Source organism: Lissotriton vulgaris, chromosome 10 (genome assembly GCF_964263255.1).
Source record: "Lissotriton vulgaris chromosome 10, aLisVul1.2, whole genome shotgun sequence".
In the NCBI taxonomy this organism is placed as follows: Eukaryota; Metazoa; Chordata; class Amphibia; order Caudata; family Salamandridae; genus Lissotriton; species Lissotriton vulgaris.
This window is the reverse complement of record NC_141698.1, coordinates 835,857,622-835,874,457: the sequence shown is the minus strand read 5'-3', so window position 1 is coordinate 835,874,457 and position 16,836 is coordinate 835,857,622. Positions and strand designations below refer to the sequence as shown.

At 44.3% G+C, this 16,836-nt stretch overlaps 1 protein-coding gene across 3 annotated transcripts in view; it reads left to right on the top strand.

The window, feature by feature from the left end:
• KLHL7 (kelch like family member 7) overlaps positions 1 to 16,836 on the top strand; it is a 378,349-nt gene that overhangs the window by 286,083 nt on the left and 75,430 nt on the right. For all 3 annotated transcript variants that reach the window (XM_086941766.1, XM_086941765.1, XM_086941767.1), the window contains exon 9: positions 10,165 to 10,366. In XM_086941766.1, the coding sequence (XP_086797892.1) occupies positions 10,165 to 10,366 (202 nt within the window). The remainder of the gene's footprint in view (positions 1 to 10,164; positions 10,367 to 16,836) is intronic.

The following is a 16,836-nucleotide window of genomic DNA, read 5'->3' as shown; positions in this document are numbered from 1 at the left end:
CTTGGTATCTACATTTATATACAAATAAGTGTCATTTTTATAAATTGAGGTTGAATTTCTTTATTGAGTGTGTCTCTCACTTACTGCCTTTGTGTGTACAATAAATGCTTAGCACTACCCTCTGATATGCCTAACAGATCGCCCACACCATCATAAAAGAAAGGATTTAAAGCATAATTTGTGCCTCTGTGAACCAGTTGAGGTTTGCATGGACTGTTTACACAGTGTAACTCTTTTCGTTCCACTATATATAATTTGCATGAGGCTCTCATCAACATCTTGCAATGCAATTTTCCGGGCCATTAGGTAATTTATTCAGGGCCACATGTTTCTTGTGCACACCATCATCGGTGTGGAACTTCACCTAAGCAAGCAGACAGGTCCAGTCTGCACAGCTGTGCCAGCTTACTAAATTGTAGGATGGTCTAACTCAGAATACATTCCTGGCTCTTATCCATTTAACGATAGTCAAGAACAGAATTTTGACTGGCTTAGTGGAATTCCTCAGGTCCCTCATAAAAGGCAACTGAACAAGTTTGCATGTAGAGTATGTAGGTTCTACTTGGTGGTTTATTGCTTTACTGACCAATGCATCATAGAATGGCCCAGTATAACATCTGGCAAGACGAGGGCATACAGAGTAATTTCAATTACAACTAACAACCTGCCTTGTGCCCTAGTAACTTCTCTGACCAGTTCTGTCTTCCAAACTAGGGCCCCTTCCAAGTCTCTTTGTGTGCTCATCATTCGGAAAAAATGTACCCTACCGGTAAATCTAGCAGATTAATGGGGGAAATTAGATTGCGTCTCTAGCAAACTATAATACTAGCGTTTTCTCTTCCTAGTTGTGCCAGGACACCCTTTTTCTGGGTAACAGTGCTTTAGAAATTGCTTTTCTTTCATTCTTTTGTTAATTTTTTATTTGAGCATGTTCTCCTCCCTCTTGTTCCCATCATCCCCCGCCTGCAGACCTGAAAGGAGAGTGATATTTAAGGGAGCTCGGCCATGGTTCAGGACAGTGGGATGAGCTTGACTACTAATGCTTCTTTTTAACACTAGGGATGCTTACCCAGAATGGCAATTGCTCAGAAAATTAGGTTTTTCATGGTTTTAAACTAACCCCACATATATGTCTGAAACACAGACTCTGCCCCTAGTGTGCTATCATTTATTTGTGTGGTTTATTATTATGCAAAAAAAACTTGTTTTGTTTCCCTCTACTTTACAACACTCCTGGTTAACCATCAGCAGTGCTTCATTGCTATTTTTCTCAAGTTGAAGATCTTGGGAGATCTGTAAGTCCTACTTGGGGGCTGTACCATTGTTTGTGTGTGAAGGTCAGTCATGTGTGGGGTTTGGTCTCAGGACCATAGGGAGAGTCTCTTTACTCTGAAACTCCTACCCATAAGATTGTTTTTTGTTCCATGTTTTTGTGAGGAGCATTAAACATTTTAAACAGGACAGCCTCTTGATTTTGGATTAGTTGGATGTCTTCCACCTCCTCCTTTCTGACCCAGATCTTTCAGAAGTAAGTGTGTGTGTTTGTGTGTGTGAATGTTCGCTTGTTCCTTCCCTCACCTCCACCCGTAGGCAGCGCTTAGCCAGTAGAATTGATGAAATTTGAGGCTAGAATGATTCTAACAAAGTAGAGAGTCTCAGTGGGGTGGATGGGGGACTGTATTTTTTCAGTCACATATGGAGCTAGAGTATATTTGGATTGCTAATGTAACATATATGTACGTCAGTCCACTAGGATTTCATTCTTGTCGCTAGCTATATTGCTGCTTATGGAGGCCATGCATAAGGAAAGTAAGGTTATCAAATTTCAGGAGGAAGGTAAGAATGGCATTGTATGTGGGTGAATGCAACTATAATGTATGCATGAGGGGGCTCATTGTACAGGAGCTTCTCTTGTGCCCAGTTTGTGAGAAGCTCCAGAGGTAATGTAGTCCAACTACTGCAACCCCATCAGGACACGTGGGCATTATTTCCAAACATAATCTAGTAAGAAAAATCTTGGTGGAAGTTAGGTCATAAAGGGTGTTTTTTGATCTAGAGATCCATCCACAGCAGGAGGTAAAAGGTAGATTTATCCTTCTGTCCTTAACGAGGAGTAAAGCTCACGTTATTGAAGATCTTTTCGCTTGTCTTCACTGCCTCTCTATTACCAAACCTGATTGAACAGGGGGAATAGAGGTTTATTAAATTATACTGCTTCTTCCAGTCCCTGGGTGAGTTGAAAAAACAAGCATCAGAAAATACAGGGGAACTGGCATTCATAATGATCAGGGATCTCAAGCTAATCCATAGAAAATTATGTGCCTTTAAATTACCTTTGAATACTTGATAGTGGTTTCCTCGTGGAGACCCAGAAGGCTTGTAGCCTTGTATTTGCTTTGCCTTGCCCTTCACACAAAATTGTGCAGATTACCGGACGGTCTGCAGAATACATTTAATCAGATGGTGATCTTTGGTGATTTTATTGTTTGGGGAGACCAAGCTATGGGAACCATGTCTGGGAGAGTTGGTAGGGGTATTGATAATCTGAATTATTGCCAGTATGCTAATGGCCTTAACCAGTCTGCATGCCATCAGATGGATTAGTTAGTATTCTAAGAGCGTGGTTGTGGGTAAGTTAAAACATTCTTGCTTTCTACGTCTGTCCACTCCTTCAATTGACAAGAAATATGGGTGGTTGGTTGGGACTGCTGAAGTTGCATCACAGTCTGAAGGAATGTACTAGGCAATAACTGGACTAAGATTTCCTTAGAACTATTTGCACAAGTCTAGGTACCTCCAGTTAATACAAAATTAGATGAAGCCTGTCTGGATGTCAAACTTTCTGTCTTAAATCTCTTTTTAGTTGCGATATTTCACAAGTTGTCACCACTTGCGACACAAAGAAGGGACTTTTGTCCTGTTAAAAAAGGCATGTGATCTGTGGAGGATATTAGCGAGGTGAGCAAGGGGTGCATCAGTAATGACATTACAGAGGCTGGGGACAATCAGTATGCTCTATTCAAAATATTGACACAGTTCACATTCCTGAGCTGTGTGCAGTCATTGTCATCTATCTTACCCAAAATAACAGTGATGCTAGCATAAGTCTTTCAGCAAAATATTAAGGGCCATGGTGCCACCATGGGCAAGTCACAGGGGCACCATGGCCCAATCACATGGGATAGCAGAACCGCTCCTGCTCTGAGGTGCTTACCATAATTGTAAATCCAATACTGGTCACAGCGAAATGTCCATACAGTATGAAAGGAGGCTGCTGAGAAGCTGTTATTAAAGGAAGCTACAATTCAAATGGATGACCTTGGTAGACACCGGTCCTCATCAAACATACCAATGATTAGTAAAATCATGGTGACGATGATCAAGAACAGTTACAGGAGCAATCATTTGGTTTCCTCTTTGGTCATGAAACTTGTAATGACTTTATCTTGTTGAATGTCAATGATGAGTATTCATGAACCAAGAATGCAGGCCGGCTGGCACCCTTAATATAACTAGACTGCACTCAATGCTATGGACTATTCCCTGCTATTGGAAGGACTGGATTGCTAGGCTCGCCTGGAAAGGTCAGTCAAGCCATGGTTTTGCACATTTCTGTGTGAAACTAAATCTGTGTCTTCTTGGGATGCTAGTTTTCCGCCCCCTTTTGCTGTGCAGGTTGGTGCAGGGCTCAACGCTCTCCACTTCCTTTTTAATCATTTATCTGATGCTGCTAGATAATTTATTGAGATATCGTAATATCACCTATCAGATGTTTGCCAGTAAAACCCAGCTTGTGGTCGAGTAGGAAGTAAAGAAATGTCAAATAAAAAACTGCGGAATATTCAAAGTTGAATGCAGTATAGTCAATTGTTCTTTAGTGGAAATAAAACGGAAGTGCCCTTAGTAGTCTTCAGATTCCAGCCCCTCTTCTATTTCACTGACCAAGACTGAGCCATGTTTTTTGTCTCTCACAGGACAGAATCTCTGCCATACTCAATCATGATCTATGCATGAGGAAACCAGTTCAAGAAAACGTGTAAAGGGTACCAGCTGTAATGTCAAATTATTTCTCAACTTTAATCCCTCTACATGTCATAACAACTGTATATTGATTGGCACCAGGACCCAGGAAATGATGCGAATAATATGTTTAGCTAACACAGATAATTTATCATTCATCTATAAACTACAAATATATGTTTTTGTCTTCAAACATCAATTTGGCAGTTATGAAAAAAACACAAATGTTAGTCTGAAATGTATGCTTTTCAATTGTAGAAGTATTCTTAATTCAACCACACAAAACCTTTTCATCTACTTTGTTGGGCTGCACACAGGGTAGCTACTTACAGGTAACTGGAAATCTGCCAGTAGCTACCGAGCTACTCATTGTAGAACTCTGGTGTATTGTAGAGCTCTGGTCTAGAAACATGCACTAAGGAAGAATAGAAGATGGAAAACTTGGGACCTGTTTTCAGCAGACTGGACATTACTCCATTGGTTATCAATAGATGTCAGATTGAAATGTAAAACTCTAGCTCTTGTCCACATGTCAGTTTATTTGAATTATTCATGCTATCATGAAAGGCGCTTGCAGATTTTTAGACCAGCTTGGAGTCTCAGATCTGGATCTGTTCCGACCCTAGTGATGTGGCACTGAATGAGAACTTTTTATGGTGGCCCTTCATTGAGTTTAAGGAGCACTAATGGTGGGTTTGTTTGAATGGCAGACGTAGCGTGGTCAATCATACGTTGCAAAGGACTTTTATGTATTTGATTACCATAATTCTCATCTCATCAGGCGAAATATATGTCTTGTCCTATCTCTATATTCTTGCAACTGATGTATTTGACCTCAGCCATTGACTAGGACCTCCAGAAAGCAACTGTCAGAAGGCTCCTTAATCCATTCTGGGCCCCTGATTTTGCCTTACAGTAAAGGAACAACTTCACTGCATGGCCACGGTACTGTTAGTGAATACGTACTCGCCTCTTAAGAATCTTAGGAAAATGGATGAGAGTTCCATGCACCATTGAATTGCTCAAAGTAGATGGCCTCTGCCACAATATATGTATCTTACATAGCGCCCTGATGAAGGTTGTAACATCCAGAACATTGTGTTTGTCTTAACCTAAACCCGCGTCTTGGCAATCTCCATCTCTTGTCATTTTATTGTCTTCTGTGTTCTGATTCCTTCGAATATCTGTAAAATCAATTGATATACGGTTTCTTTTCAAAATAAAAAAGAAATTGATATGTACCTGTATGTTCATTGAAGCCAGTTGAATTCTGACGAAATAATGCTGTTTTTGAGCATTGGTGTTTTTTATTGTTTGGTATGCATGTTTTTTCTTTAGCTTGAGTGGGTATGAATGATTTGAATTGTTAGGATGTGGTTGTGTTCTTTTGATATTGAGGTTGAGCTTGTAGGGAGCTCCCAGTATTCTTGAATATTTTCATGATAATTATGAATGTCAAGACCTAACAACTAACACAATGTATATTTTGATTTTTAAAAAACATGGAATTGGTCTGATGTATGACTGAATACGTTCTCGCTTATTAAATGATTAGGAGATGCTATTGCTGTATGTTATTGTGAAGGAGCACTGTGATTTCAGCTGTGAGACAAATCTTTGTCACCTGGCGTTTTATGGGGAATTAAATAAGCACTCTTTTAATGAATGTTTCACTCAGCTCACTTAGCTTTCACTGGTCTGAATGGAGCTGTATGCCCTAACTAGTTTGCAATAGATCTTCTGAGTTTGTGCACTCGCACCCTAAGCATAGTCACCTATGCATGGATCTCCACATGGATGTTGCCTGCTCCTGCAGACCACATATGCACTGAACACTCACATTAGTTTGTTTGGGGTGTTTGCTAGGTGGGGTCTCCTGTGCCCAGCTGTGTTCCCTCACATATCTAGCTTCTGCCTGCACCACAGGAACAGCTCTTGGATGTACACCTTGCTCATCAGATTCTTAAAGGGGTACTGTGTACATGTACCTATTTAAGGTCCTTAAGGTTCAAGTAAGACGTGTGTCATTTAGCGATTTGAGGGATTAAGAACAGATGTTTAATTTTTGTGAAAATAGTTTTAACGTATGTTTCTAATGCCGTAGAACTGTGAGCGACACATGTTGATATCTGTAAACACCCATTGCTAGTAAATAGCCATATTTTTACCTTTTAGATAATCTTTTGTAAGTGACATTCGATTTAAGTTTGTAGTTTTCTACTTGGCATTTCCAGTGGTGTTTGCCCGTCTTGAAACCCAGCGTGCCTCAAGTCAAGTCAAGTCAAGTCAAAATTTATATAGCGCACTACATACCCAGAGGGTCTCAAGGCGCTTGAGGAAGGGGGGGAGGTTTACTTATCGAATATCCAGGTTTTAAGCTGTTTTCTGAAGGCTAGGTGGTTTTGAGTGAGGCGGAGATGGATGGGAAGGGAATTCCAGGTTTTGGCCGCTAAGTAGGAGAAGGATCTTCCCCCCATGGTGGCTTTGTGGATGCGCGGAACAGCGGCGAGGGCTTGGTTGGATGAACGCAGCTGGCGGGTGGGGGTGTAAAAGGAAAGGCGCGTGTTGAGACAATCCGGTCCAAGTTCGTAGAGGGCTTTGTGTGCGTGGGTGAGGAGACGGAGCGTTATCCTTTTGTTGACGGGGAGCCAGTGCAGGTCTTTCAGGTGACCGGAAATGTGGTCTTTGCGAGGGATGTCTAGTATGAGTCTGGCTGAAGCATTTTGGATGCGTTGGAGTTTTTTCTGCAGTTTTGCGGTGGTACCGGCGTAAAGGGTGTTTCCGTAGTCCAGACGGCTTGTAACCAGTGCGTGGGTGACCGTTTTTCTTGTTTCGGTGGGGATCCAGCAAAATGTTTTTTTGAGCATGCGTAGGATGTTGAAGCATGATGATGAGACGGCGTTGACTTGTCTGGTCATCGAGAGTGAGGAGTCCAGGATGATGCCCAGGTTCCGTGCGTGGTCCGTCGGTATGGGAGCTTTTCCTAGGGCCGTTGGCCACCAAGAGTCGTCCCAGGCGGAAGGGGATGTACCTAAGATGAGGGCTTCCGTTTTGTCCGAGTTCAGTTTCAGACGGCTGTGCTTCATCGACTCGGCTACTTCTTTCATCCCTTCATGTAGGTTGGTTTTGGCGGTGATTGGGTCTTTGGTGAGTGAGAGGATCAGCTGAGTGTCATCAGCGTAGGAGATGATGTTGAGGTTGTGTAGACGTGCGATGGTTGCGAGGGGGCTCATGTAGACGTTAAAGAGGGTGGGGCTGAGTGATGATCCTTGCGGGACGCCGCAGATGACTTCGGTGGCCTCTGATTTAAAAGGGGGGAGGCGGACTCTCTGAGTTCTTCCAGCGAGGAACGAGATTATCCAGTCCAATGCTTTTCCTTGAATTCCGATGTTGCTGAGGCGTTGTATCAGGGTGCTATGACAGACTGTGTAGAAGGCTGCAGAGAGGTCAAGGAGGATGAGGGCGACTGTGTCTCCGTTGTCCAGTAGTGTTCGAATGTCGTCTGTTGCTGCGATGAGGGCGGTCTCGGTGCTGTGTTTGGCTCTGAAGCCGGACTGTGAGGGGTCGAGTGATTTGTTGAATTCGAGGAAGGCGGCGAGCTGATTGTTGACGGCTTTCTCAATGACTTTGGCAGGGAATGGGAGGAGCGAGATGGGGCGGTAGTTTTTGAGTTTGGTGGGGTCAGCTGTGGGTTTCTTCAGAAGAGCGCTGAGTTCGGCGTGTTTCCAGCTTTCTGGGAATGTGGCGGAGTTGAGGGAGCAGTTGATGACGTCTCGGAGATGGGGTGCGATAATGGAGTCTGCTTTGTTGAAGATGTGATGGGGGCATGGGTCTGTAGGGGATCCTGAGTGGATGGAGTTTATCAGGCGAATGGTGTCTTCTGTGGTGATTGGGTTCCAGTTGAAAAGGTTGTTCGGGGGCGGTACAGGTTCGGAGGTGAGTGGGGTGGACTGGTTTACGGGTTGGTTGTCAAAGCTGTTATGAATGTCGGCGATTTTGTCATGGAAGAATGAGGCGAGGGATTCGCAGAGGACTTGAGAGGGGGTGATGTCGTTGGAGCTGGCGGTGGGGTTGGTGAATTCTTTGATGATGTTGAAAAGTTCATTGCTGTTGTGGGCGTTGTTGTCTAGTCGGTCTTTGAGTGCTGATTTCTTGGCTGTCCGGATTAGTTGGTGGTGTTTGCGGGTGGCGTTTTTGAAGGCGGCTTGGGTGATAGTGTTTGGGTCTTTTTTCCAAGTTTTCTCAAGGGAGCGACAGAGCTTCTTGGATTTCTTAAGGTCATCGTTGAACCAGGTGGCGTTCTTGCTTCCTTGCTTGATTTGATGTTTTTTCAAGGGTGCTAGTTTGTCGGCGGTTTGGGTTAACCATTGTGTGAGGTTGATGGCGGCTTGGTTAGGGTTCGTTGAATAGGCAGGGGGTTTTTGAAGAAGCGATGTGGAGATCTGGTCGATGGTGATTTTGTTCCAATTTCTTCGCAGAGTTGGTTGAGGGTGGTTGTGGATCGTGGTCTTATTGTAAATGAAGTGGCTGCAACTGTGGTCCGTCCAGTGGAGGGCTGTGGTGTGAGTGAAGGAGATATGCTTGCTGGAGGTGAAGATAGGGTCGAGTGTGTGTCCAGCGTAATGTGTGGGGGTGTTAACAAGTTGTTTGAGTCTGAGATTGGCGAGATTGTCCAGAAGGGTGGTAGTGTTACTGTCGTTGCTCTTTTCCAGATGGAAATTGAGGTCTCCCAGTAGAATGTATTCTTCTGAGGGGAGGGCGTGTGGGTTGATGAAGTCAGTGATGTCTTCGCTGAATAGTGTACGGGGTCCTGGTGGTCTGTAGAGGAGGGTGCCTCTGAGTGTGGTCTTAGGGTTGGTGTGGATCTGGAAGTGAAGGTGTTCGGCGATAGCGAGGTTGACGTCTGAGCTGGTCGTGACGCGGATGGTGTTCTTATGGACGATGGCGATGCCTCCTCCTGTTTGGTTGGTGCGGTCCTTATGGATGATCTTGTATCCGTCCGGGATGGCTATGGCGATGTCGGGAGCTGATGAGGCATTCATCCAGGTTTCTGTTAGGAAGGCGATGTCCGGAGAAACGATGTCGAGTAGATTCCAAAGGTCGATGGCGTGTTTGTGAACTGAGCGGGTGTTGAGAAGGATGCATTTAAGGTGGTTGGTGTCGGATCTCTGTTTGGTGTTTGTGGATTTGGTGTGGGTTTTGATGCAGTTGAATTTGCAGGAGTGGCAGGTGAAGGGTCCATGGGTGTGTCCCGGTGCGGCTTGGGCGCAGTTAGGGAGTCGGCCGGGGTTAAGTGCTAGGAGGGTGGAGGCGTCGTAAGTAATGCGGGAGGGGTGGGTGATGCGGGGGTCAGGGGGTGTGGCGCTGGGCGCGGTCCAGGCGCGGACAGGCGTAGACGGGCTTACCTTTGGCGCACCTTCGGCGCGGCCGCAGCGCGTTGGGACATTGGTCATAAATGGAGAGTGGAGGGGGGCGGAGCGTGGGAGGGTCAGCTGGGAGGCGGGAGCTGGGAGGAGACACGGGGCAGAAGTAAACAGCACAACAAAATGGCAGCGTAATCGAAGCACAGCTGACAGTAACACACAGATCAGCCAAAATACCGTAATGCAGGGCAGCAATAAATAAATAAGCCAACGATACCAGGCGCTATGTAATCATCGAAGCGCTCTTTGTTGCAGGCGATGTGGGGGTGGTTAGGAGCTCAATCAGGGCAGGCGATGTGGAAGTCGGGCAGCAGAGCGTCTCTGGGGTGGGCAGTCACCCGAGTCTAATGTGCATCCATCTGTTGCTCTGTGAAACATTTGCGCTAAACATCCCTACTTCATCGATGGCAGGTTGTCTGCACATTTCTCACATTTCACCAAAATAGCTGTTGAGTATTGATTTTTGGTCTCTACCATTTTGTGCAAATTTTGAATCCATAAACTGGAGATGAAAAGTAATGTGTTGGAACAGAAAAGCAAGCCTGGTAATTAGAACTGGTGACTATCGGTGTGCTTGGTAATCGCTTTAAGTACATGATGCTGAATAAAGTACAGTTAATCATGGCCAAGTGATGGAGGTAGGCAGAGGACTCATCTATGTATAAATAAATGCAAACCTCTATTGTTACCCTTAAACGTCTGTCTGTTTGTATTTTTATAGGAAATTCAGCTTTATACCTCTTTGAATGTTATGATACCAGAACTGAAAGCTGGCACTCAAAGCCAAGCATGCTGACTCAGCGCTGCAGTCATGGGATGGTGGAAGCGAATGGACTTATCTATGTTTGTGGTGGCAGCTTAGGAAACAACGTCTCGGGAAGAGTCCTAAATTCCTGTGAAGTTTACGACCCAGCAACAGAAACGTATGTAACTCATGTTCTTTGCCTTTGTTTATCCAAAACCTTTTCTTGCTACAATGTGTACTATAGTGTTCTTTATCTGGTAATTGTTGAACGTTTGTTTGGAAAAAGCAGAAATTCACTGGAAAATAAGTTTGCGTGCTGAAAAATACTGCAATTCGACTGTTATGGTTAACCATGATAAGCTTCCAGTTCACTGCTCATGACCTCACAAAAGATATCATAGGTGACATCGCAAATGACATATCACCTCAACATTGTCATCATGGATGGCATCACTAGAAATACTCAATACTTTGTTTACATACTTGTTCATCAATGTTGTGTTGCTAAGTACTATTAGGTCACGAAGCCCATGAACATCATGAATATACACCTATAACTTAAACGTCCATGTATCCCACACTTATGCTGTCCAGCAATCAGATGCTAACTGAATTCCTTGAATAGTTTTTAATTGAATATAATTGTTACAGTCTGGCTTCATTATGGAATTATAGTACCCAACCCATGAATCTTCAAGCAGTCTAGAAATATGTGTGAAGTCTAAGCACATGAGCCACTTGCTTTTCCAAGTAAGCCTTATAAGATCTGCCTCTATACACCATGATATGAGTAGCGATGATAGCTACCATTATCTGCCCATCTATCCTTGTGCTAGAACGAGTGATTGCAGCAGCGTCCACAGTCCTCATCATAGGTGTTCGAGCCGGTCCCAGCAGCTCCTTTCAGCCACCAGCTGCCATCTTAGGCGTTGCAGCGCTTGCAGGTCTTCAAAGCAGCAGTTGGGAGTGGCATGGAGCCCATCGATCAACAGGGTCTCCGGCTCCCCACACTACAGTGAGACACCTCCCGTCAGGCTCATGAGGCTAGCCTCTAGGAAGCAGGCAACCCGCTGCCATTTTGACTCAGCTCAGGCTGCTCCTTGAGGTGCCGCCAACAGTCTCCTAAATTCCCTCAGGTGCTCGTTCGGTCCCAGGGCTGTTACAGGGGAGTGCACCTCAAGGCTACAGGTGCCTTCGCTGAGTGGAATTCACTGGAGGAAAGTCAGAATGGTGGTGGATCTCTGAGGGGTCCGGACCACCATTAGAGTGCAAACGCCATCTTGGCTCGCCAAGCCACCCCAGCATTTTTCATGTAAAATGAAATTTGTAGTCTACATCTGTTGCAGTGAGTGAATTAGTCCATTGTATCAATAGCGGATGCAGAGCTTTCATATTTGGAACGTTTGCTTTGGTAACAGCCTCTACCGGAGGCACCACAATTATCTTCTTCCCCTGAGCGAGTGCTCTTTCCCTCACTACAGCAGTACAGCAGTACAGTGTTCGTTTTTTTTCTGTAGATGCAAAACGCATTTCAGTGTTTGTATACAAATGGGATTTGAATGCAATGGGTACTGTTTCGCCTTCATTGAAGGAAAGGTAAGTGTACCCTGATTGACCTGCTATTACACGGATCACCAAATTCGTGGTGTTTACCCGTGTGTGTTGGACCGAAAAATCAGGGCTAATTATGTCGTAGAAAGGTCTCACTTTTTCTGCATAATCCAAAATGTATGCTCTGTCAAAATGTAGGAGTCCTAAAATGGGTTATAAGTTTTTCATACTTTTTGAAGGTTGGATCAGCACGCATTTTTCTAAAAAAAAATGCTGCTAGGCTTTTCCCTTGACTTGAGAGCCAAACCTAGGACATTGAGGTGGACAACTTTGGATTTTTCTTAAGTTAAATTTGTAGTCCTCTGAGATGAATCCCAGAATGATGTTGTTTACCCTGTTCAAATGATCCAATAATTCATCGTCTTTCAGATAAATATCATCTACATAGGACAATGCCTCCTTATCAAAATGTTAAAGTAACTCTGATACCTTTGCTGAGAACATCCCGGATCTATTCTTATATCCTTGGGACAGTCTACAGAATTGGCTTTAAGAGCCGAGGGCCAAAAATGCTGTCAAATATTTGCTTTCAGGCTCTATATTTTGGCCTAAGAATCCATTTGAGATATCTAGTGTTGTCTTATATTTATTCCGCATGATGTTATTCATCAATTCAGCACAGTGTGCATTCTGTACTGCAAATGTTTTTGTGCTTGTGTTTAAATGCCTGTAGTCTAAAACTACACTGTATGAATTGCCGGGTTTCGTTCCAGGAAGCAAAGGATTATTCATGAACAAAGTGTAATTCTCAATCACACCTTCATATTCAAGTTGATCAAATATCTCCCTGACTTGTTTCTTTGCAACATGTTTTATTGGGTGCTGCCTTCGTGGTGTAGGTGTAGTTTTAACTGGGATTTCATGGTTAGGTGACTCAGCATACCACCCTACATGATTGCGGTATAATGCGGGAGCTAGCCCTACTGCCCACTTCTGCGCATATGAATGTTTTAGTGATTCTGGAACGAGGTCTGAGAAGGCTGGTAATATTACTGCTTCTCCTTTAGGGCAGTCCATAACAAATTCAAGTGACAAATCTTTTCCAGCCAATAGGATATTGTATCCAAAAGTCAGGTTCTCCCAGAAGAGACCCGTCACTTTCCTGGATATGTCCCCCTCCATTTGGAGTGTTATTTCATATAACTGATGCAGGACACTTAACCTAGTTTCAGGTGTTTCCAACGTTATATGTTCATTCAACGCTGCTGTCACCAGAAATTCCATCAGGTTTTGGGCAGCTATTGTTACTTCTGCTGCACTGTCTAGCATCGTCATAGCCCATTCCCTGTTTAGAAGTTGAGTCCTAAGTAGCCTGGGCATGTCTTATTTTAAGGCCAGCTACTTTTTTCTTTTTAAATTGAGGTTTACTTTTGGGTTTATCTTCTTTTTTGATAACATACTCTGAAGTGCAATGTGTGTCTCTTGGCTTTTCTCGCTCTTCCAATCTGCATTCTGACCGTCCGTCCCTCTCTGAGTTTTTTTGATGAACCCTGAAAGGAATGAGAGGAACCTGTATCAGTATCCTGATACCTGTCAGGTTCTTTAATCTTATCACGATTTCTCAGGTTATATTTCCTGTCAGAGAGCTCCTGTTGAGTAGTCCCACCCCGTGATTGTGATTTATCCTGCTTGTTTTTGATTGTTTATTATCCATTTCTTTATAGAAGAGTTGGGTGCTTGCTTGGAGTTATCCTTTTCAGGATTACCCATTAATTGTGGTTTCACAGACCTAGCTCCCAAATTGTCTCTTCCCAGTGAAGAATAGGTCTCTCCGATAATTTTAGGTAACTCTTGCTCCTGTTGTGCAGGAGTGTATTCCCTCAGGCTTTGGCGTATAGCCACCGCTGCTGCCTCCCATTTTATAATAAATAATTATAGAAACCAGGGCAAAATTGCCTATCAACTTCATCCCTAAGTCCAGGGCAGGTTCTGCATCGTACTCATTCTGTATTTGTTTCAATACTTCTTGTATGACTGCTATTGAGGGGGTACCATGAGTTCTGGTATAGACAGCAGTAAAGACTGTACTCCAAGTGGTACAATCTCTCTATTGGGGAGCTATCCGCATTGGCAAGCATACTGTCAGTATTCTGTGTTTTTATTGCGGCATGTGCCTGGAAACACTGCCTCAAGCGGTGCTATTTTCTGTGCTGTCCAGAATGGTATTTGCTCATGTTTAGTGGACATTCTTTCCATAATCGCGTTCAGCGTTTGTGGGGTGATTTTAGTTGCGGTCCCTTGTAGTTGACATACTGGAGTGACCCTTGTAGGTTGAAGTGTGAGTGTTCTCAAAATGAACTGTGTGAGATTTCTGTAAAGCTCTATTATTTCTTTGTGAAGTGGACATAAATCTGCTGCTTGTAGTGTATCTATCTCTGGATGCGGTTTGTAAGCAGCTAAACCTGGCCAAGTCACTCGATCTCGCTGAGTGGACCGAGTCTCACTTTATCTGTAGTATGTGGGAGGGCACCTTTAAACCATTTTCTATGCTCTTGGTAAGTTAACAGAACGTATACATCTTCGTATAGAGAGTATTCTTCAGGTGTTTAATCCGGAGTGTAAGAATGATATGTATGTGTGTGTGTATATGCAGGTGGGAATTTGACCCAAGAATGGAGCACATCTGTTCTGTATGCAAAAGGACAGACCAACGGCGGACTATGAACGCCACACTGCACTGCTAACTTCCTCCTGTAACAATCAAATAGTCGGTGAATGCATGCACATACAACTCCTGCACCTGCCGCTGTTATGTGCAAACTGCGAGGCAGATCAAGAAATGAATGGTTTTGAAGAGGTGCACCACTGCGTGGTCTTGTTCCAAATGATATAAACAGACAAAAGTTCCTTTGTATTTAATTCTTTTATTGCAATGGTGTCCTAAAACAGACTCCAGCTAATGCGTTTCGTTCAATGAGAATTATAATTATAATTCTCATTGAGCGAAGTAAACGAATCCCGCTGTGATACTAAGAATCTTCCTGCATAATAATCATGGCTAGTTTTCTAAGAAAACCACACAACATTTATTTGACACCTAACTAGGTAAAAGGTCAGCACCAGGGTTCATAACAGTGGAGCTTATGTGATTTGCCTAGAATAACAGGATTTTGTGCCAATACAGGGATTTGAACCTGGTTCCCAAGTTCCAAAGTCGACAGCTTTGGCCTGTAGGCCGCATCTCCTCCTAATGCTTACACCCCGCCTCCCCAGTCTCCCCACATTGCTCCTCTGATTCAGGGCACTCTAACTCGAGCAAGCCAGTGAGGCCACCCAGGGAGAGAGATCATCCCTGGGAGAACTATCGGGTCAACTCGCCGAAGGACCCAGACATAGCCTCCCACCCATTCAATGCTTCCCCTCTGACAACAGTACCACATACAACACAGTTAAACAAAAGTGGGGTTTCTGTCCAAGACAGAAAGTTTGATTCTTTACTTTCCTATGCTCTTCAGCATGCTCAAGACCTTAAAAGAATTTTAAAAACCTAGTCAAAGCTAACGTTCTAACCTCTAGTGCAAACAAGTGTAAAACAGGCCTCACCAACTCGGTATACATCACAGGCCAGGTCCTGCTTGACTCACAAGTGGTTTATATTGCCAGAAAAAGATCCTCAGCCCTGTCCACATAGAATGCTGCTCCTCAGATAAGGAGAGTAATAGGATTGATGCCGCTGGCAATCATGTGGCTGTGGAGGGGGCCACACTATGGAGAATTACCATTTTGCTCTGACTACCCTCCAGATCAAAAAAACATCTCTAGGAGGGGTTGAGGAAGCTAACCAGACAGCTCCCTGAAGCCCATCAGAAAAGGGGTCAGGAACTGGTTACAGAAGACAAAATAATTTTGAAGCCCAAAATCAGATTTGCATTGGACTCGTCTACGTCCGGTAAGCATCAGGCCTGAGAAGCAGCGAAGACATCTATGCCGCCTCTCGGATGAGTATCTCCAACAGCAGCTCTGTCAGGACCCGCTGGAGCATTATGATGATGTGGTGTGAGACCTGTGTCAAATGCTGCAGAGAGGACTGCCATGTTTCCTTTGTCAAGGATAATGCGGATGCTATCTGTGGCAGGGATGAGTGTTCTTTCTGTACTGTGTTTGGGCCTGAATCTGGACTGCGTGGTGTTGAGGAGCTGATGGTGGTCGGTGAGGCATCTGTTGATTAGTTTCTCTAAGACCTTTGCCAAATATTATAGAATGGAAACGTTCATGTAGTTGGAAAGTGCGGCTGGGATAGCGGATGGTTTCTTAAACAGAGGCATGACTTTGGCATACCGCCAGGTCGCCTGGAATGTGGCTGAATTGATGGAGACACTGAGGATGAATTTTAGTGCTTTGCTGATAAGTAGGAAATCTTCGGTGAAGACCAGGTTCACATGGAGCCCCGAGTGCATGGTCTTCATGGTAGCAGTGATTTTCAAATTGGCGGCGGCCGTCCACGAGGTCAGGATTAATTAATTGGACATGATGGAATTTGAGTTGTGGCGAGGTACGGTTGAGGGCTGAAGTTGCTGCATAAAGAGGAGAAACATTGGGAAATTTACTCACTCCATCTGTCTGCAGTGGCCCAGGACACCTGTCATTGCACTATTTAGCCCAACATCCACCTCCTAGAGAAACATTTGCCAGGTGTTGTCTGTGGCTTTGCTGTCCTACTAAGCAGGGGGCATCTACACGTTTGAGTCGGAGATGAATCTTCCAAAAATACTTTGCCCTAATTGGGCACTCCCACCATCAATTGTTTTTGCCACCGCATGGAATGCAAAATAGCCAAAACTTCACTTAGGTACCAGCACCCACAGTCCTTGGGCAATATACTTTGGATGAACTGGTCTGGGATATTTGCTTGTGCTTCCCCTTCACTTCCCCTGATACCCTACATGCCATGGAAAATAAGTGTCAGTAACCCTCATCCTAGTAATATCAACATGGGACACATAACCTTGATCCTGCTGCTGAGCCTGCTCTTCTGATTCAGCATCAGGTCCGTTCAGACAGCCAGATCTCAAACAGCTGAATGTAGCTATGAGGCAC